The following is a 21749-nucleotide window of genomic DNA, read 5'->3' as shown; positions in this document are numbered from 1 at the left end:
ACTGAGCCTCTTGGGCTTGCCAATCAAGAAGGTTGGCGGTTGGAATCCCTGCAATGGGGTGAGCTCTCGTTGCTCGGTCCCAGCTCCTGCCAACCTAGCAGTTTGAAAGCATGTCAAAGTGCAAGTAGATGAATAGGTACTACTCCGGCAGGAAGGTAAACAGCATTTCCATGCACTACTCTGGTTTTGCTAGAAGCGGCTTAGTCATGTTGGCCACATGACCCAGAAAAACTGTCTGAACAAACGTTGGCTCCCTCGGCCTGTAAAGCGAGATGAGCACCGCAACCCCAGAATCGTCTGTGACTGGACTTGACTGTCAGGGGTCCTTTACCTTTTTAACCATATAGATAGATAGATAGATAGATAGATAGATAGATAGATAGATAGATTCCCCCATTTCTGTATCATACCCAATGCCTGATGTGGTGCAACCTTCTTTATGCATTTGTATGCATTAGGAATTCTAGAAAAACCACTGCAGGGTGAAGAAAAGGATTCTGTGGACACAGTGACCCTTGTGTCCTCCCAAACAGGTACATGCAAGGTGCTCCACTAGAAAGCCCCTCCTGCTCTCGGGCCCAACTTTTTGTTGCAGAGGCTGGGCTGCTGTATCACCTAAACAGGTGATAATGAGTGGAAACGGCTACTGGTCGTTGTGCAATCATTTCGGTTTTTCTTCAAAATTCTCCAGGGGTTTTTTGGCAAAAGGGGCAAGCAAGAATGGCTACATTCACCTCAAATTTCTCTTTGGGTGAAATTCAGGAGCAACTCTAGAACTGGCTGGGAGCATTTTCTATTATTCTTTTGCAGTGTGCAAACTCTTCGGTGTGAGAGTGCAAGGGAGCAGGAGTGAATACAGCCACCATCATGATTTCCCTGTGCAAAAAGTAGAGAGTCTTTATTCCTTTGCTCCCTTAAAGTTTTGAGATACAATTCCAGCAATCCAGACACCAAGCTGGGCATTTTCAAGCAACAGTATATTTCATATAATTGATTTTGTTTAAAATCTTATCATTTATAAAGCCATACAAGGAACTGCAATGAGTCAAGATAGCTGTACAAAGGGAAAGGAAAGCTTAGTTGTGCATGGTCCATTCACACGTGAACCATGGGTGATGCAGAGGCGTCTCTTAGAGAAGTGACAAAAGGTATGGGCACAAAGATACAAAATATAAAGGTTAATTCTGTCTGTATAAATACATAAAAAGGGAGTTAATTCTGGCATGTGGCTTGTTTCCCTTCCCAATTACTCCTCTTTGTGTAGGCATTTGCATGTTTGGTGTGTGCTTAAAAAATGGGAGGGGATGCAAGAAGAAACAAAAAGTTGCTTTAAAAGGTCATTAATACTGATAAAGGGTGCTGTAACAACATTAACCATGGTAGTCATAAAACAGCAAATAGTCTGAACTGCAATTTTAAAGTCTGGATCTCCCTGCTTCTAGCAGCTGCAACCCTATAACCATTGTCTATAAGCTCTATTGTCTTCAGTGGAATTGACTTCTGCATAGAACTGCCCTCTTAACTTGAGAGTAGATGTCACTGACTTGAATGAGATGTACTTCCTAGTAAACACTGTCACGATTTGGACCATTTGGTTTTAAATCTGAAACTGATTTTGGAGCTATGCCGCTCATCTCCTGTAGACCTACTTTTAAAAATGGGAATTGACTACTGGAGATCAATGGGCGTCCTCCAGAGTTGAGTAATTTTATGCTGCTTTTTGAAAAAGTACCTACTTGCAACAGAAACCAGCATCCCAATCCTAAACCCATCACTTGTAGGACCACATGATTGTAATGGGACATTTCCAAGGAATATGGTTAGGAGTAAAATGTCGTCTTCTTGTGGGGCTCAATATACCGGTGTCGTTTTAGGAGTCTTTCTTTGTTGCTTTTATTAATAACCCTATACATGCTGCTTTTCTTTAGCCCCAAATTCAGGTATATATTGGATGGCATTGGCTAATGATATATTTGGAGAACCACAGGAGCTTTGTGGGTATGCTGCCAGGTTGCCATTAATGGGCAATGGGTGAATGAGGGGCCATGTTGAACAAGGGTTTTGTTTTTTTATGTGGGTGAGAATGCTGATGAAAATGCTGTACAAACACTATGATGAGAAATTATGGAACAACTTCTAAAATGGGTTTACAAAGGGGCTGCAATAGGAGATGCTAGTCTTCATTGCCCTAGTATGACAGAAGCTATTATGTCCATGTATAAACCTGGGAGTTTATTCCTCACATAGCCTCACAAAGTGATGGCTTTATCCCTTTTAATTTTTAACTGAACTTCTTGGCTTAATCAGAACAGACTCAACTTGAATAACGTGTTCTGAGTCATCCACGAACAGATTAATAAATTGATGGTTGCCAGAATACAGTAACATATTGGGCCTGTGGCCTTTAAATGTTTCTCCAATACACCCAGTTCCAATTACTGAGTACAGGCCATTGGTTTCTTTTGGGTATTGGTCTAGTATGGTCCTTATGACTCTGGCCTTATGACTTTCTTATACTACAAGAAAGATTTAGCAAAACTACAATTCTAGCTCAATGCCCCATGTAGAGTAGCAGTGCAGCCATTTGCCATAATGCAGAGATATATTAGGTCATTAATCCTCACAGCTATATTGAGCTGGATGACAAATAATATTGGTTGCTGCAAAATATTAAAAATTTTTGTCTGTTGTATGTCAGCTATATAGAGACAAAAAGAGACAGTACTGTCTCTAATGCTGTTTACTTTAAATTTCTTTCACAGGCATTGGGAAGGGATTACTTATTTAAAAATGATTACTTATTTGAAGTTGTATTTAAAGCAAGCAACTGCAGGAGCTTTAGGGATAAATTTGGGATTTTTATAACATTTAAGGAACTGGACATGAGGGTATATGAATGGCTTTGCTCCTGTTCTCTTCTACATCTTACTTTGGCTGTTTCACTGCTCAGTAACCTTCCTCAAATCTCAAGTTATATATCAAATTAGTTATCACCACCCAGCTGGTGGAAGGGTGATTTAAGTTTCACAAATTTGCTAGAGAAAAACATAATGAACAAAAGTCACTAGTAAACACCATTTTAAAACAAAGAAAGAAAAACTAAAGAGTGGAAAAGAGGCACATTCAAGAAATGTACAGCCAACAGGAAGAGGAAAGTGCATTTCAGACAGGTATCTTTGGCAAGATTATGCAGTTCTTTGTGTACGGAGGAGGGTGTTTGTGTCCATGTGTATAAAATATAACACCTTCTATTGAAAGGGTAGAGTTATTACTACATTGCATACATTGGGGGGGGGGGGATTACATTAGACATAGTCCCAGGCATTGGAAACGAGTTGGTGAGTTTCAGATGGAATTATCTTCTCTTGTGCTCTTTAAAAGACATTCAATAAATGGCACAAGTTTTTTTCGGGGATTGCAGCAGCTCCTCCAGCACTTGGGAGTTTGGCAGAAAGCAACTAAACCAGTTTAGAACAGGGACTCTCTCTCTCCAGTGCCACAAACAGCCTCCTTAAGCCTATGAAGAAACTGTGGCTGAGGCAAATTAACACCAACAAACCAACCCAAGGATGACTCACCTAGTGAGCAGCTCACTTACATCCTGGGCAAGTGGCTGGGTGCGGGGAGATCAATGGATAAAGAACATGGCAGACGCAAATAGCCCCACAAAGCAGAGAAGGAGACAATCTGTTGCCTCTGAAGTTGTGACAGTATTTCGAAAACTGGTTGCCTTCTCCTCCTCACATATGCCAGGATGTTCCTTCCTGGGTTGGCACTGGCAATCCATAAAAATGGACCAGAGGTTTCCATCGAGATTGGTCTCCTTTTGATCCCTGCTCTATGGTTCTTAGCACAAATGGAGAGGCACACTGCAAGTTGAGGGAAAGGAAGGAAGGGCAGATAAAAATCATACTCCACTAACCCAATCAAGATATACACAGAAATTATTGGGTCTGGGGGAACTCTCATTTCTTCTAGCAACTTCTTGTGCCTCTTTGTGCTCTTTTTTCACAAGCACTTGGTTAGCTCCGGATCGAGAGCCACCCTGGAGGAGCTGGGGACCTGATCTATGGAAAAACTGTGGTTGATAAATACAACAGTTACTCCTAAAATGCAGCTTTTGTCTTGAATGCAAGCTGGAAAAGCAACAAGTTACATAATGTGATTAGCTCTGCCTTTTAAAATAAAGCCATAGTCAGCAAGTATGGCCCAAACACATAGGGATCTTTAAACTTTCCATCTTCAGCTAGTGAGTTAGTAAAGGAGCAGTGAGCAGGTCATGGCTGGAAGCAGGTATTCTGACATGCGTGTGCTCGCCATGATGATATATATGTGACCACAGAAGCCTTATATCAAGGTCACTTCCTTTGAATGGCAAAACAATAATGAACCATAAAGTTTCAATACCGCTCTCTGTGGCAAGACAGCAAATGATGAAGGGGAAGGGTGAGATTGCAAATTTTAATTTTTTGAAAGCAGTGAAAAAATGAAGTCTGAAAAATAGAGACTTTCAAAAAATATATATATTTATAATATTTATATATATATCTATAGACACAGTGTTTCTCTAATTGGTTAATGGCAGGGTGAGGCAGTTGCAGGTGAGGGAGGGGGAATCATCTTGCTTGAATTTTGCAGAAGGAGGAAATATTTGTAACCTAGAAGAGAATAAGCTATCGCAGTCTCTGGCATCCCATCTGGATGCGGGTGGGGCAGAGCCTGGACGATGACACCAATAACTGATGCTCCCACTCCATCCAAGGAACCATCTCGACAACAGTCCTCGGATGCAAAACTCATGCTTTATACAGTATCCAGAAATATGTCTCTCTTCACACACTTTCACACATACGCACACCTCTAACCTTTGCGTCACTCAGCAACAAAGTACAAAATTTATACATGCTCACTTGCTCATTTCTAAAAATGAGGAGGTGGGGATGAGAAAGGCTGTATTGTTGCACTGCCCTGTGGCATGATATCAAAATACATTGCTCTTATGGGGCTGGGGTGGAGAGGGATGGACATCTTTTGAAATCTTGCCCATGTCAATAATACTAACCAAATAAGCACTTTGTACTAAGTTATACATACAAGAGTCTATAACATGGACAGGGAGGAGGGGGGAATGTAGGAAGATGAAAATATCAGAGGAGGTAAAAGATAGATAAAAGCAATATGGCAAAAATAAATACTTTTTGTGTAAATTTCACTTTAAATTTTCTTGATTAGCTTACATTATTTCGTCAGTATATTTCATACATACATACATACATACATATATATATTATATCAAGGCAATGAGAGAGCCACACTCTCTAGGGGAATTTAGGTGACTGCATGACTTGGAGTTTGTATTTTGACTTTTTAGTGAATGTTGCATGGCTTCATGCTGAAGTGCTTCATCAACACACAGCCTGTCCCTAAAGATCTTCCCCTGCTAATTCAGGAACCCAGATGGCATTTTAGGGGAACAGACTTTTCATCCATTGTTTTAAATGGGAGGTCTCAGCCCAACCCAACCCACACTGTGTGTTATGAGTCCTGTTGCGTGTTATCAACAGAGGAGGGTGTGAAGGGCTTACTGCCCACATGCTCCTTATCTGTTGACTCAAGTTGTTGTCATGCATGCTAGTCTCTTCATAGGTCTTTGACCAATCCCCGTTGGACCAGCTGACACAGCAAGCCAAAAGTGACTTGCTTTCAGCAGGGCCTTGACTCTAGTCTAAGTAGAGGTTGAAGAATTCACAATAAACCCATAGGATTTGACACATGGGAACATCTCTTTGTCTATTCAGCACAAGTGTTCATGTCTGGGATTTGCCAGTGCAGATGATGTGAGAACCCTACACAACAGAAGGATACTTCCACAACAAAGTAGACGTCTCCTGACAAGTCAACCTTTCCTTGACAAAGATACCCAGAGCCATTAGTTAATAGGCAGCACTTCTGCAGGCCCCTCATTAGGAGTGACAGAAGTCATGCTAGTAAAAAGACTAATTTGTGATGTTGGCAGAAAAATACATAGTTCCTCCGTGGCTGCTGCTACAATACTACCTCATTCACTGTGAAAATGGATATGTAGCGGCTCTGCACAAAAAATGATTTGCAAGGTAGAAACTGCCTCCCTTTCCACAGCAAATGTCAGTTGAGGACAACACTGCCAAGTGTCAACTAGTGTGTCGGTGCAAGATCTGATGCCTCCAGAAGCAAACACAAAGCCTGAAGAGGCAAAAATAATGAATTTTGCTACATATTAATTGTTGAGCTCAAATGGATACAGATTAATCAATTATGGCTGTGCTTAAGCCAAAGCTCACACCAAGTTGGCTCTCCTTACATCATTATTCCTAGTGGCTTCAAAACAAGATCCCCCTCTCCCCATTACTGGATCATTCATCTTGCCTTTGCGCAATTGAATAATTTCCATGCAAGATACAAAATGACGTGCATGCCTACCGAGAAGGGGTAAGCCTGGACAGGAAAGGAATGGCATTCCCAAATTGCTGGTATTTAATTTTTTTAGGGGCAAGGGGATCATGGGACAGATTCCCTGTTCAAATGACCCACCATGGGTCTCATTGCATAGAAACCAGAAGATATAATTATGATGTGGCTAGCATGCTCCTTAAACTTAGCTAGGGGAATACTCCCTGCAACTCTGGTATACAAATTATGTGTGCACATGCACTGTGCACATGTATGAGGTGTGGACTTCCTGCCTCTGTAGTAGATCAGGCGCTACTGCTCATGAGGCTTCTCCTCCAGCTGGAGTAATGGAGCCCAATGTTCCTAGAGGAGGGGGAGAATGCAGGGGGTCAACCGTTCTGAATAACCATCACATCATTCAGCAAAGTCATGATCTTAACACTGCAGATTTCCACAGATATGTATTGCAACAGGTGCACACTACACAAATGCGCACACACAGGCACACGCACACACGCTCCATACATTCAGCAGTTGAAGAGTTGGGAGCAATTACTTTCAGAAATGGGTACCAATGATTGCTTGTTCGGCATGTCTCTCAATGTGATTCCTGCAGCTCACGTATTCATGATTTTTTAAAAGTTTGCCTTATTTTCTAAACAAGCAACTACTATATAGTCCTACCCCACAAAGGTAAATAAGATCCGTGCTTTGGCCTGTGGGGCTGAATTCTCTGATTTCATGCTGATCCAAAAAGCCAAAATTGTCTCCACCTCTTGAACTTGGCAGGGAAAGGCGACGATGTCGGTTCCTTGGTTTCTACTATGTACGTACGTTTGCTTGGTTTGGGCTTTTCAGCAATTCAGACCTTCCCCCACTCTCCCTCTCTCCCCCCGTCCCCTAAAATTGGTTCACTTCCCTCTTTTGCAATGCACTTCCTCGCACTCCTTCTCGGAACAACTCCAAGTCCTTCTTCAAAATTCAAGGGCAAGAAGCCCCCTTCAGGGGGAAGGCATCGGTTCATCTCTTCTGAGAGGAGCCGAGCATGACCCTGGAGACAAAGTTGACAATGGCGGCAGCTGGTTGGTCGGGGTCCAGCTCAGCAAAGAGGTGGCAGACGTTGTCTGTTGTACTGCCTTGTTTCCTGGCCACAAAGCCAAAGAGTCTGCAGAGATGACAAAGAAAAGAATGGGAGGAGAAAGAGAGAGAGAGAGAGAGAGAGAGAGAGAGAGAGAGAGAGAGAGAGAGAGGTGTAAGCTAGGGCAGACATGAATAACCACAGCTATTTGTGGAGCAGAGATTGCATACTGGTGTTATCAGATAAGCTATATAAATATTCAATCTTCTACCAGTGGAACTTGAGACATGTATCATATGGAATTAGAGGTGGGGAGGTGTGGCCTTTGGAGAAAGGATGTGGATTTCAATTGCTGTAGCTCCATTATCTCAGAAGAACAACATGTTTTGGGTTTGTTTGTTTGTTTGTTTGTTTTCAATTTCAATTTCAACTTTCAAAAGGAAAGTTATAAATACTAGATGAAACAAAATGGAACAAAATGTGATCCTCCTCCTGTCATTTCTAATTAGAGAAAGAAAAATCCAGACAGCTGGAGATTCTAATAAAAACACCCCTTGCTACAGACAGTACCTAAAATTAGTGGGGCCCATAAGCCTCCAGAGCTCGCGCCATGCTACTCAGCTAGAGGCAGTATCAGGAGGAGAACGAAAAACGCGACCAGAGAGAGGAAGTAGCTCAAATTGGTCACACAGCTTGGCTTTTAATAGGATTTTTCTCCCCTAGTAGAAGGATCATATTCAATAAATCTCTCATTATGTATGGGCTAGTATCGCATCTATAGTACAAAACTCTTTCTCCATTGTTTATTGGAACAAATTATTACTCCGATTGCATTTTTCAATCCTTTTTCTTTTGCTAAACAAAATGGCAAAACTTGGGAGGTTAGAAAAAAAAGAAGTTTTTGCATTTGAGTTTGGGATGGCAAGAGTCTTTTTCAGACTCTTGTTCTGTCTCCTGCCCTCCACCCCCTTTGGGATCATGCGAAATGTGACCTCAGCATTATTTAAACACGTTCTCTGTTTTATTTTTAAAGTAACATTTCCCAGTGTAAATGAAGTGGAAGTTGACATGTTTTTATTTCATTTCCTTAGGTAAACACTTGAAAAAATCCACGGAACTTCAAGACTTCTTGTGCAACAAAGAATTCAATCAGGATGGTTTCTCTCAAGATTTCCTCAGAGACTTTAAGAACCTTGTGCTACGTTCCCTGATGGTTGTCTGGAGAAGTCAAAGATGACTTGGTATGGCAGTGGCACACCCCTCCTTTGGGAATCAAGGGCCATGTGGGCTGGTGTGTATTATCTGTGCTGTTTTCGTGGCTAAGAATGGGCTTTGCTGTTTATTCAGAAATGTAGCAGGCATGTCTATAATGACATGTGGAAACTGGAGTCCTCATGGGAATGATGGGGAAACTCAACACTTGCATAACATAAAAGCCAAGCTGGCCTCTTTGCCTAAAATAAAAACATTTTCTGGAAACAGATTTGGCCTATTACATCTCTCTTGGTCTGATGGTTTCTGCTTTAAAGCCTTTTGGACCTCAAAGTTGGGACCAATATGGAAGTTCAGACCAGCTCTCCATCTGATCACTCTTCTCAGTTATGTGAACCACTTTGATCCAAGATAAATTAGGCCAAAGAACCATTCATACATGTCTATAAGCTTTGGAGAATCTAGCCACTAGGAGAAGGGCCTCTGTCCTTTGTAATGGTCTAACACTGAACCTGAAGTTGAAAAACAAGACTTACTTTGCAGCACCACCACTGTCTGACTTAGTCCACCTGAGGAGATAAGAACAGCCTTTGGTTAATTTTCACCAGGGCAGGAATCCACAATAATACTAAGGTCCAACCTGTACAATGGAGTAATTAAAGTGGGGTACGGAGGTAGGGAAGACTGGTAAAGTAACACTTTGACTGAATTGCTGGCTAATCACTTGACCCCTTTCTTCCCTGTTTAAAGTAACAAATAAGTACAGCCAAGAAAGGGGCATGGGCTCCATCTACCTCCTACTATTATGAGAAACCCCTCTTCCTTATCCCCTTCTTCTTCTGAAAAACGATTTGTTGCCAGAATATATTAAGATCTTCAAAAGTGTTGAAATTATGAGCTGTTGGGAAAATGTCTCTGAAATACAAGCCCAATATGCTGCTCCAGTGCCTCCACTATTGAACAGCTTTCATAAACAACAATGGGCTATAGTGTGATTTTTGCAGGCCCTTCTAGTCAGTCTTGTGGAATCTCATGTCTATGTGGAAAATGGAGTTGCAAGAACTGGATTTTCTGAGAAGCAAAGCAAGGGAATGAAGGATTCTGCCATCTCCTATATTTCGCTTTGTTCAGCTATGGGTTAGTGCTCCTTAAATAGGTTCTTAGTCTGATATAAATTAGGAGTTCCTTTATGGATATGATCCTGTTCTGTGAAATTGCCTGTTCCTTAAGATATGCAAACCAGGCACTGTTCAAGGTACAGTCACATGCAGAGGTGACAGGGCTTTTTTTTTCTTAAGAGATACTCAGCTGGTGCCTATCCTGTTAGATTTTCAGAGCCAGGCTCTTGAACTTTAATGGATGGTGTATTTTACTCTTGCCTTCTCTGGTTTATTGCTCTTTTCACTGTTTATTATTATTATTATTTAAATACTGCTCAAATGTTGAGTTTTAGCTGCTTCTTATTAGGCACCTTGCAAGCTTACACTGGAAAGTAACAGTAAAAGTCTTTAAATAAATAAATAATGTGGGATAGAAAACAGAAAGTCATTTTCCTCACCCCATCTTTGTGATATATCTGCCTATGAGTACTTTTTTGATTTGAGTCTCTTTAATCACAATAAAACGAAAGCCCTGCCACTTACTTTCTCTCCTGTGGGTCCACATCACAGAAGGTGACACTGATGATGGGGTAATGTCGTCTGAAGAACAGCCTGAAACAGAAATATGAAAATGAGTAAGTGACATAGTTAAAAGAAATGATAGTGGATGAATGCTGCTGGGCCCATCCATACAAATGGCCAAACAACCAAACAACCCCAAGGTAATCCTCCTTTTTTGGAGGTCTTTAAGCAGAGGCTTGACAACCATATGTCAGGAGTGCTCTGATGGTGTTTCCTGCTTGGCAGGGGGTTGGACTCGATGGCCCTTGTGGTCTCTTCCAACTCTATGATTCTATGATTCTATGATTCTAATCAGTACCATCCTATTACATGAGCTCTGCATCAGTCATTTACAAAGCTAATGGAACACTAGCCAGCAGGGATGTATTAAATGCAAAATATCCTGAGCTTTACTTGATGCCTACTAGCCAATTATGACAAAACAGAAGTTTGAAATGGGTTATTATACCAGTGCCACTGCTGAGGGCCTTATTTGCGAAGCAGAAAGTAACTTGGGGAACTTCTCACTAACACAACCAGATAATGGGTGTGAAAAGACAGTCTTCATTTCGAAGCCCACAGACCATATTTAGCTCTTACTTCCTCTGGTTGTCTGTTAAGGTGATTCCTTGCGTTGAGACTTTGAAGTGGACAATAGTAGCAGATGGTGGGGTGTCAGCGGCCAGCGTCTCAGTGATAGCTTTGGCAATGGCCTGTGGCCCTGTTAATGATTCCATCTCCACCGAGTTGATAAAGAGCACATTGCAGGCTGGAGGGGGAAAAAACAGTGGCACACACATCAGTGGGATGGCACAATGCAGGATACACAAAGGCTAAAGCAGGCTCAATCCTGCTGCCGCCTGTACTATAATGAGGATAACTTATATTTGCAGTCTATTTGCTGCCTGCTCATAAGAGCTTTCCCCAATGACTGTGGACTATGCAAGGGAATGTGGATCTGTATCTGACTGACTTTTTGCAAGAAGTCAAACAAGTTTACCACTTCAGTAATCAGAGAGCCTAGAGTCTGTTGCTCCCAATGGCAGAAATCACAATATAAAGTTGAGAAGTGATTAAGCTACATCAATATGCAGTATAATTCCTCCAATTTATGCAATATCCAAGTGCTGTTTATCTCAGAAGCTGCAAAGTTGCACATAGACCAGTTTAAGCAGCCTAGCTGTGTACAGGGTTGCACCAAATCAACTTTATCTGCACACTCCAGCAATCCCCCTATTGGCCACTTTCAAATGCCATGGACCAATTGTCCAGCTACAACCTTCACTGATGACTGGCAAATTGCTGGCTGTGGCTGGTGGGAACTGAAGTTTGACAAGATCTGAACACCCATGGCTTAGCCAAGCCTACCATGAACCCTTCCATTGCCCACAATCTTTATTCCAGTTCCTTATCTTGCTGGGACCACTGTAATCTTGGAAAGAAATAAGCTAGTCAGAGCTTTTTTCCTGATGGCTAATTTCCACGCAAGGCTTCTACTGGTCAAAATGAGCCAATAATATCAACACTGTGTGTGCTAACACAATCTTCTAATAACACTAGGGACAATTGCTTTGTTTTCATATGATAACAACAACAAAACAAAAACAGGAAAATTATAGAAAGCTGAGTTTAGTTTTGCCCAGGCAACTGACAGCCAGTCATAGATGCTTGCTAGTATCTTTGTGATAGTGTACGAAGAACATGACTGATAGTTAAAGCTGGTAAGAAAAACCCAGCAAACCTGTTTTAAACTAAAATTTCAAAAGCAAATTTTAAAATTTTAAATTAAATATTTGAAAAGTACAGTGAAATTACAATAGCACAATGCTCACAGTGTACCTGTAATGCTCAGGCAAAAACGTTATCAGTTTTAACTTGAAACTCTCACTAGCAAAATGCAGAAGGTCACTGCTATCTAAAGCCCAATTACCGTATTTTTCGCTCTATAGGACGCGAATGAAGGGGAAATGTGTGTGCGTCATATGGAGCGAAGACGCCATAGCCCCGCGACCCTCTCCCGGCTGGAGAGGTGACACGCGGCTATGGCAGGAGCCTCTTTAGCCGCTCGCCACCTCTTCAGCTGGGAGAGCGTGTGTGGGGCTAAAGAAGCCATAGCCCCGCGACCCTCTCCCAGCTGGAGAAGTGACGTGCGACTATGGCAGCAGCCTCTCCGCTGCGCCTTTCCGCTGCTCCCTGACCTGCTCTTTGGGGCTGGTGGTGGGCTTCCCCCCGCCAGCCCCAAAGAGCAGGTCGAAAGGAACCTGAAGCCTGGAGAGCAAGAGGGGTCAGTGTGCACCGACCCCTCTCGCTCTCCAGGCTTCCAAGGTAGCCGCCTGAACGCACCTTAAACGGCACCTTGTTATAGAGCGGGAAAACAAGAGGGGGGAAATTCTCCCTCTCTCTGCGCAGCGCCTCCTGCCACTTCGCTGAAGGGGCGCTGGGCAGAGAGGGGGAGAATTTTTTTTTCTTGTTCTCCCCCCTCTAAAACAAGGTGCGTCCTATTGTCCGGTGCGTCCTATGGTGCGAAAAATACGGTACTTATGTAAAAGTTCCATTGAAACCTCTCTTGGAACAGAAGGCTGATTTTGTACTGCTCCAGATACAAGGAACTGCAGGGCTTAAAATGTATGATGAAGGAACAAAAGGGCCATGTATGTGCATACAGAGCTTGCTCTGAGTACTACCAAGTTAAGTAGAAAGAATATTTTTAAATATTTTCATGCAGTCCTGCTCAGTAAATTCCAGAGACTAAATTCAATGGGGCTTTATTCCCAGACAAGGTTAGGGAGGTTTCATTTCAGTAAAAGGGTTCCAAACTGGTTGAAATGTTTCCTCTTTCTATCTGAGCTACTCACCTGCTCCCTGTTTGAGCAAGTCTGTTGCTGAGTTGCTCGATGTGGTTGTCTCTTTTGTCTCATCCATGGGATCTTTAAAAAAAAAAATTAAAAGGAAGGGAAGTTTTTGGCCATCGGCAAGAGCTCTTTCTAAGACCACATGCTCAAGTCCATTTAACACATTCATGTTACCTTGCTGTACCCACAACTGGTGTCACAAGGGGTACAGGTTGACTTCCCCTTAACAATTCTAGCAATACATTTTTATGTAGGGAGGAAAGATTCTCTCTCATCTTCATATTTTTGTAAACAGAACCAGCAGGAGGTAGCCATTAAAAGTCAACTAAATTATTGTATTGTATTGTTCTTTTTGTGTGTGTGTGTGTTTAAATTGTTGGAAAAGTAATAAATATTATTTAAAAAAAATAAAAGTCAACTAAATTAAAGCAGGAAGGATTATCTTGAATTCATGAAAAATGAACATACAGTCAGTGCCTTTTACAGAGTTTGTCCCTCTGCATGACTCCCAGGGGACAATCGCACACCAACAGAGATACAGAAATACAGTGTTGTTGCTCGCTAATCTCACTGCTACCTAAATTGCTTTCAGTGAAACATGTTGGCGACAGAATTTGTTATGTTTATGCAAGGTCCTTATCCTTTATAAAATTGAACATTCTCTTTTCTCCTGCTCCCTCAGTGTAGGCCTAGGGATGGCGGGGGGGAAATCTTGGATTTCAAAGTGGACTCACCTGATTTGATCTGTATCACATCATGAGTCCACTTTAACATCTGCAATATGGCAGATTCCTTTATTAGATAGACCAAGGTTTCCAGTGCTGCCTCCGCCCCCTCCCCATTTTAAAAATCCTTTTCCAAATCTCCAGAGATTCTTCCAGCCACACACAGTACGAGCAGCTACTGTGCATCAGGTTCTTGCCATTACACACTTTTGAATAGATATGGGGAACATTGCTCTCGGGGGGGATTTTACAGCAAAAGCATGGCTGCCCCCAAGTAAACACTTTTATTTATTAAATATAAGCATTCTCCTGCACCCTTCATGTAAGTTGTGCATTTATGACGCCTGTAATCGTCTGATTCAAGGCTCCTGTCTTCAGACATGCAGTATTTCAACCCTAATACTCTTAAGGCAGGTGGGTCTGCAGGGAAAGGTTCTAGAACCTTCTAATTTGGTCATTTGTATCAAACCAGGAATACAAAAAAGTGACTACTTTTGAGAGCTTTTGAACACACACACACTCCTGATGAATAAACGGTGGTGTTCTCTCCATGTTCTCTGCTCCTGATGCCCACAAGTGCATCTGCCCACAAGTGCTTTCCACCCTATGTACATGTCTTTACCTCGATCGGGAATGACCAGCTTGCAGGGCAAGGCCAGAGGCATGATGGAGTGCTGGTACACGAGAGCTGACAAGCAACCTGGGCAAGAGAACAGGGAAATATGACAAAAGTTAAAGATACCCGATGGTGCAATTTGGTGGCACTCAGTTTCTGCTGCTACATTCTGATGTGATGCTATGTTTACCCTCAGTGATTTCTATACAATGCACCAAATGAATTGGATACATAGCTGTCTAAATACCTGAATGTCCAGGGTCAAATTCTGAAACCTGCTGCTCAGATTACTTTTGATTCTATGAGACATGCTCTCTCTATATATATAATTTGCAAAAGCTTATTGTATATAATAAAAAATTAATCAAGACAGCACAATAAGTTATTATTAAGAAACATATATCAATAAAATTATCATTATGCATCTTGGTTTCTGTTATATCCATTTCTCCCTAGTGCCAGAAGTCCTCAAAATATATATAATATTGTTGTTTTTTCACCACAGCCTCCACAAGAGGGCAGAATTGGGCAGAACATTTATCTTCAATAAAACACAAGAGAATGGGATGGGACCAGGCAGTTCTATTTATGAAAAGCAGAGGGCAGGAAAGGTTTATACAAAGTATTTCTAATTCATTTTTAAAGTAGGCACTTACCAAAATTTGGTTCATTGGGGCATCCTTTTAGTTTCACACCTTTAGGGCTGGTTTCTATCAGGAAGTGCCTAACCAGCTCATTGGTGAGATCTCCTGTTGGGACAAATCAGGATTTCAGTGCAAGTTCTGAAAGCATCTTTCAAGTCATAACACTCTGATTTAGGATATAGTGGGCCATAAACTCATACATGCTGCCCTTCACTGGCAAGCAAAAGGAAATTAGAACAATGTACCTTCTCAGTTATAGTGACTTTTTTACTCTACGCTAATGCTGATCAGAAGGTCGGCGGTTTGAATCCCCGTGACGGGTTGAGCTCCCGTTGCTCGGTCCCAGCTCCTGCCCACCTAGCAGTTCGAAAGCACGTCAAAGTGCAAGTAGATAAATAGGTACCGCTCCAGCGGGAAGGTAAACGGCGTTTCCGTGCGCTGCTCTGGTTCACCAGAAGCGGCTTAGTCATGCTGGCCACATGACCCGGAAGCTGTACACCGGCTCCCCCCAGCCAATAAAGCAAGATGAGCTCCACAACCCCAGAGTCAGTCACGACTGGACCTAATGGTCAGGGGTCCCTTTACCTTTACCTTACATGCTAGAAATGGTCATATATGAAGCAATGAAAGAAGGTTATCAGCATCACTATTTATGGCAGAAGAAACTCAAGGCCCTGATTTCACACAGAATTTTTGTTGTTATCACCACAAGATGGCATAGCTGTGTGCAATCTGGAGTAAGAATGTGTTTTCTAATGAACTAATCATATCAGTCACGCCCTGATTTCCCATGCCGCAGCTCAGTTCCTATTTAGAAAAGCTCTTGATAGGATACAAAATATCAATCTCTGTTTCCTCACAAGACAAAACATTTAGAGCCTAGTCTGAAAACATGGGCTTGCTATTAGCATAAGCCACAAACACTGAAAGTATGAAATATCATACCTGGCACAGAATTTGGCATCCAGGCATTCCTTTGGCAGGGGTATAACAGCCCAAATATATCCCATTTTCAGATGAACAGATACTGTCAGGGTTGAGAGTGATCTGCATTTTATGAGGGCTAAGGGGAAGAGGGGAGGGATTACTAAAAGTGAAAGAAGGGTATACCTTTCTTGCTCTGTTGCAAAATACCAGGTGGCGGAGAAGCAACTTTCATGGCCAATCCATAGGCTCCTCGGAAGGAGTGGCTGTCTCGAATGATAAAAGCCCCAGGTTCCTTGTCTTTCAGCAGTGCAATGGCTGAGAAAGAAGAACATATCCCCTGTATGTAAATGGATCCAAGCAGTAATAGGCACTTACTGGACAAATGTTAAAGAAATCAACATACATTAAATGTACAAGAAAAGGCTCTGAGGCCCAATTCACACAACTAGTCCTAGTAGTTCCCACCAACTATCCTCTCCATTGTAGCTACAGTACCAGGAATTTGCCCATCACAGCAGCAATAACCTTAGCACATGTTGAATTAGTTCCTGAACCTTTGACACATCTAATGCAGGATTTTCTAATCTACTTGTATACTTGAAGGCAAACGTCCTTCTAAGATTTGATTAAGGCAAAAGTAAAACTGCAGAAGGAACAAGAAAGTCCTTGCCCAGGAGAATCTGATCTGAAACAGGGCCAGCCTTCATTCAGTAACAGTCACTTTACCCTTGCAAGGGGAGACATGAAGGAAATGAGGGGACATGTTCTTGGATTAAGGATGGATCTGCAGAGCTGAGCTGCCAAGTGCCTCAGCTGTTGAATGGGTGAGAGGAATTGCTGTTGACAGAAACATAAACAAAGTCTTTTAAAGGGGTCGCTCACAATTATCTGAGAGGTAGCTTATCAGCATTGGCTGGGGACAGAGGCACCTCATTCATCATTGTAACATGGCTCGTGGCCAAAATTACAACCAACATGCTTGCAAGATCTCTAAGCCTCAACACCTTGACTACCCCAATATAGCATATACTTACCTGCACATCTTTGCATGTAAACATAAGCCGTCATAGGATGGAATTATTCTAAAAACCACTTCTATTATTTTCTTCTTAAAAATGTAAATTCACTACTGCACAGTACTAGTGAAGTCATTAACTCTCTGTCAGTGGGTGCCTCTCTTTTTTCAGTCCCTGTGACTCAATAGTACATGCATGTGCACATGTCAACAGAGGGATCCAAAGTGTGCACTTGTCACGTCTGTTGCAGACTCCCCTATTACACGTGTCAATAGTGGACCTGAACCATCTATTTTAGGAGGTGAGAAATTGCACAGAGGTGAGGATGAATTGTTAATCTGTGCAGGGCAAGAAACCGTACACTTCTGAAGCTGAAGGGATAGCACAAGCACCAGAAGGCTCTACATTTCAAGGCACTCTAAGTGGGGAAATGTCTTGCTCCAATTTCACATTACTGCTGGATCTTTCTACAGATCACTTTGCATTTCTCTTCCCACAGCCAGCGGCCAAGGTTAAAATCCACTTAGGCCTAAATGTTGCAATGCCAAGTACAGGTTCACTGCCAAAAAGCCCCCGATCCTGTGCTCAGATTACTGAAATATGTGGTGTGGCTTCATTGCATTGTGTTTACCCTCATCCATGCTCTATATCATCAGCTGCTAATGGGAGAGAGCAGGGGAATGCACACTGGGTTGTATCCAACTAAGTTTACTCAAAGTAGACCATTGCATTAATAGTCCCAAGTCATGTTCATTGATTTCAGTGGGTCTACTTTGAGTAGAACTAGCAGCTGATATACAACCGAGTATGATGGCATCAAACTATATGTAAACATTTCGGTGAAAGAGGGGCACTGTTTTCAGTGGCAACCATTTGTTTGATATCACATATAGCTATTCCCTTATAGAATCAGCAGTTAGAGACTTCTAAACAACGTCAGTCTGTACTGATCACTCTTCAGTTGTCATTCGCTGGATTTCTAGCACAAATGTGATCTGTGAAAATTTTAAAGTTATAATGTGGCACAGCAGATGAAACACACAGAGCCCAGCCTCTAAGGACCAAACTACATCTTACATTACTCACAACTTTTATAAAATGTGCTTAAGCTGGCCACTCTTATTTTGAAGCAAAAGCAGCCATTCAGGGCCCCAGGTTGGGACATGTTCACTATCTTCCTATCCAGCTTGTCATTATTACAATTGTTTAAACAAGGAGTGTGTTCTTGTTGTGGAGTGGATATTACTGAGAAAATTGTGAGAAACATTTGGGCAAGCATCTGCTGGGGATACAGGCTATCCTGCCTTAGGATAAGGGTTAAGCTAGAAAGAAAGATCCACTCCACTTTTAGACTAGAAAGAGTCACTTTATTATTCAGTCTATTTTAGTTGTTTGGGTCTTATGAAAGTCTCAGAGTCAACTCCTACTTCCCTTGAGATTAGAGAAGTTTTCCACTGTTTGGATTTAATTTAGGGGAGGGAAAGGAGCACAACTAAACTTTCCATTGCTGAGTATAGGAACAGGTAACATCTAATAGCTTTGGAAATGCCCATGACCACTTAAAATAGCCATCAGACACAACTGGCCACTGAGTGAATCAAAGCAGTGATGTACGGGTGAAAGGATATAGCCTTCAAAGGATTAAGCTACTTAATTGCACTTTATTTTTAATACTGTCAAACTGGCTAGGGTTCAGAGGAGAGAAACAAAGAAGGCTAGGTTTTTGGAATACCAGTTCTATGGGGGAATGGTTGAAGGGACCAGGACTGTTTAGACTAAAGTTGTAAAGGTTTCTGAGGGGCAGTGAGGCAAGTCAAGCTATATATTTTTTTTCAAATATACATATTAAAAAGCATCTATAAAGAAAATGTGTGTTCTAACAGGTTGAAGGCAAGAGGAATACTTGGCTACATTGGCACACGATAACTGTACCATCCACCACAGTCTAGGAGCTTGATGCAGACCAAATCTGGAATCTGTATGCAAGTTCCTCCTGCCACCGATGAAAATGATTCCATATACAAACAGCCTAATTATTCCTGTGGCAAGCTCTCTCATCTTGAGATAGTCTGGTCATCTGTATCATTTTGCCAGGTGGCAATGGGAATGTTATCATACTAGGTGCAGATGTGCTGTAAAATGGCCAATGTTAACTGCCCATGGCTAGTGCAGAACCACTGTGGTTAGCAATAGGAGTCCAAGAGGACGTACTTTAGGTTCTATCATAATGGAGGCCCCTGGAAGAGGAAAAATGTTCTGGAAGTGTTTGATTTGTCCTTGCAGATTTTGCAATTTCTTTGAATGCCAAGGACTAAAGCAATGGCTCGTCCACACTTCAGCTTGTAGTTGGCTGCTTTTCCCTGGGGAAGCCCTGCTCTTTATCACAGAATCGGAGCAAACAGCAATTGGGTTTTCCACTGATTGACATTTGTTCTAATTCAGCAGTAAAGAGCGAGTTTTCCTGGGGAAAGCAGAAGAGCAAATGGAAAGCTTCTCAGACCTGTGCATAGAAAGTGCAGGACAAGCAGAAAACCTCTCAGATCTGTGCTTTCTAGGCATGGGACAAGCAGAGAGTGGACGAGCCCCAAGTCGCTCGAATGCTTGAGCATATGACTGCCACGTGCTGTCTGTTGAGCCACGCTGTTCTGCTAGGGCAGAGACCCACCTTGCTCCCTGGAGATCTCTGGTTTGTACCAGTACTTGGAGGTATCCTGGACAAACTTCACGTTAGCTCTGGTCTCAGGGCTGCTGTCTAAGAGACAAAGAAGGAATGAAAATGGGAGAACTCAAGGAAAGGAAATTTTATAGGGTCACATCAAGATAAGACAATTTTATTCCAAACAGATTAATCTGCAGTAATGCCTCATAGTACTTTTGTGATTACTATTAAGGAAAATAATGAAAACCCCACCCTGTAAAGCACCTTCTCAACTCTTGATAGTCTCTTTCAATTCTATATTTTTGAGGTCCTATCATTTTGTGATAAAGTGATGGCCTCCTAAACAATAGTTAAAACTCCAAGAAGTGTTAGAACTGAAGAGGTCCTTCCATATCTGATACCATGCTCAATGAAGAACAATACTTGTGTTCAACCAAATGATGCCAAATATGGAGTATCACAAGCAAAAAAATGAGGAGAGCCTTGCACTCCAGAGTAGTGGTGCCTACATGACACACTACAAAACACTTACAGGATGCTGATCATTTCAGGACAATCCTTGATGATGATCAGATTCTCATCTATCAAGTACTGATAAGCAGGGTAAAATAGGAAAACTAAAGACCCAGAAATGCCCCCTCCCCAATTCCCATGATGCACACTACTCAAGTGAGAAGCAGCAAGAACTGAGATTTTACCTGGCATTGAGAACTTGGAGAAATCAGGGAGAGTATGATGGAAGGCCATGCCACTCCCACTGCTGGGACTGGACATGCCACTGGAGATGGGTGAAGAGGTCTTGCCATTCACTGTGGCGTAGTTAGGCAGGCTGTTTGACCGATCCCCTGATGACATCCTTCTCTTTTCAGGGAGCAGTGGTTGGGTTGGGGTGGGGCTTCCCTGCCGGTACACTGCTGAGTCAGGGGACGAGGAATGTGGGCTACTGACTCCATGGTAGTAGGCCGGGGAGACAGGAAAAGATGGGGTAGAGGGAGCCTGATAACCTGAGGCACTGCTTTGGCGGGACAGCGTTGGGCGCTTCTCCTCTGGAGCTGAGTATCCATATATGATATGCCGATCTAAGTTGGGACTTCCAGAGACCATGGATGTGCTGCCTCCCATTATGGGCTGCTGCCGAGTCAGGCTTGGACTCCCAGGTGATGCAACGAGGTTGCCGTATGGAGCCATTACGTGCCTGCTCATGCTCGGGCTTCCTGGAACGCCTCCCATGTTAGCGTTGACAGCTCTTCGCCCAAATCCTGGGCTAGGGGGAGTGTTGGTGGCTACCGTTCTGTGGAGGGAGTGGGGGCTTCCAGGCATGACATGGACCCCAACTGCATTGGCTTGGGGTTGAGGCCTTGGGTGGCTATCTTGCTGAGTGCTGACTCGGCCATCAGGGAAGTCGGCACTCATATAGGCTGGAAGGCCCTGAGTTGATGTAGAGGTGTTTTGGTAGCTGCTGTTCGCCGACGGCCCCTGAGAAAGGTTGGTGGATTGGAAGCTGGACTCAGCTGATGGCTGGGATGAAATGGCTATGCTGGCATTGTTCTCTGATGGGTAGCTAACTATAGAGAACCTGGGGGAAGCAATGGGAGAGCGCAGAATCCGTTATTAACCTATTCCTGTAAGACATGCTATAGAGCTGGAGGTAACAGGACTCTTAAGACTCAAGCACAGGAAGAACCCACCTTGTTCAAACATCTTATCCAAAATTCTTGATTCTCCTAATTCCCCATGATCTCTTTATGAAGCTCTAAGTCACAGTGGCCTTAAACAAACCAGCTGCCATATTCAGACTTTGATGTCCACTCAGATAAATGACTGCATTTATTTGCTCACAAGAATGTTCACATTCTTGAAACAAACTTTGAGTGGACTTGGGTCATTTCCGAATAGGCTGTCATTTTTGCTTCATCTTGTGAGTTCACAG

At 42.6% G+C, this 21749-nt stretch overlaps 1 protein-coding gene and 1 long non-coding RNA gene across 25 annotated transcripts in view; one reads left to right on the top strand and one right to left on the bottom strand.

The window, feature by feature from the left end:
* The window catches only part of LOC308479274, a 28554-nt gene extending 19566 nt beyond the window's left edge, over window positions 1-8988 (top strand). For both annotated transcript variants that reach the window (XR_013987589.1, XR_013987590.1), the window contains one exon: window positions 8599-8988. This is a non-coding gene — a long non-coding RNA (uncharacterized lncRNA). The remainder of the gene's footprint in view (window positions 1-8598) is intronic.
* TNS1 (tensin 1) overlaps window positions 872-21749 on the bottom strand; it is a 325241-nt gene continuing 304363 nt past the window's right edge. For all 23 annotated transcript variants that reach the window (XM_081005150.1, XM_081005167.1, XM_081005170.1 and 20 more), the window contains 10 exons: window positions 20518-21395; window positions 19826-19912; window positions 16328-16459; window positions 15230-15322; window positions 14580-14657; window positions 13236-13307; window positions 10981-11149; window positions 10363-10431; window positions 9256-9288; window positions 872-7594 (listed from right to left, as the gene is read on the bottom strand). In XM_081005150.1, the coding sequence (XP_080861276.1) occupies window positions 7450-7594; window positions 9256-9288; window positions 10363-10431; window positions 10981-11149; window positions 13236-13307; window positions 14580-14657; window positions 15230-15322; window positions 16328-16459; window positions 19826-19912; window positions 20518-21395 (1756 nt within the window). In that variant the 3' untranslated portion in view covers window positions 872-7449. The remainder of the gene's footprint in view (window positions 7595-9255; window positions 9289-10362; window positions 10432-10980; window positions 11150-13235; window positions 13308-14579; window positions 14658-15229; window positions 15323-16327; window positions 16460-19825; window positions 19913-20517; window positions 21396-21749) is intronic.

This window comes from Podarcis pityusensis (assembly GCF_964106645.2).
Source record: "Podarcis pityusensis genome assembly, chromosome: 1".
Taxonomy (NCBI): domain Eukaryota; kingdom Metazoa; phylum Chordata; class Lepidosauria; order Squamata; family Lacertidae; genus Podarcis; species Podarcis pityusensis.
Note: the sequence above shows the minus strand (reverse complement) of the source record. Positions and strands in the feature narration are given on the sequence as shown.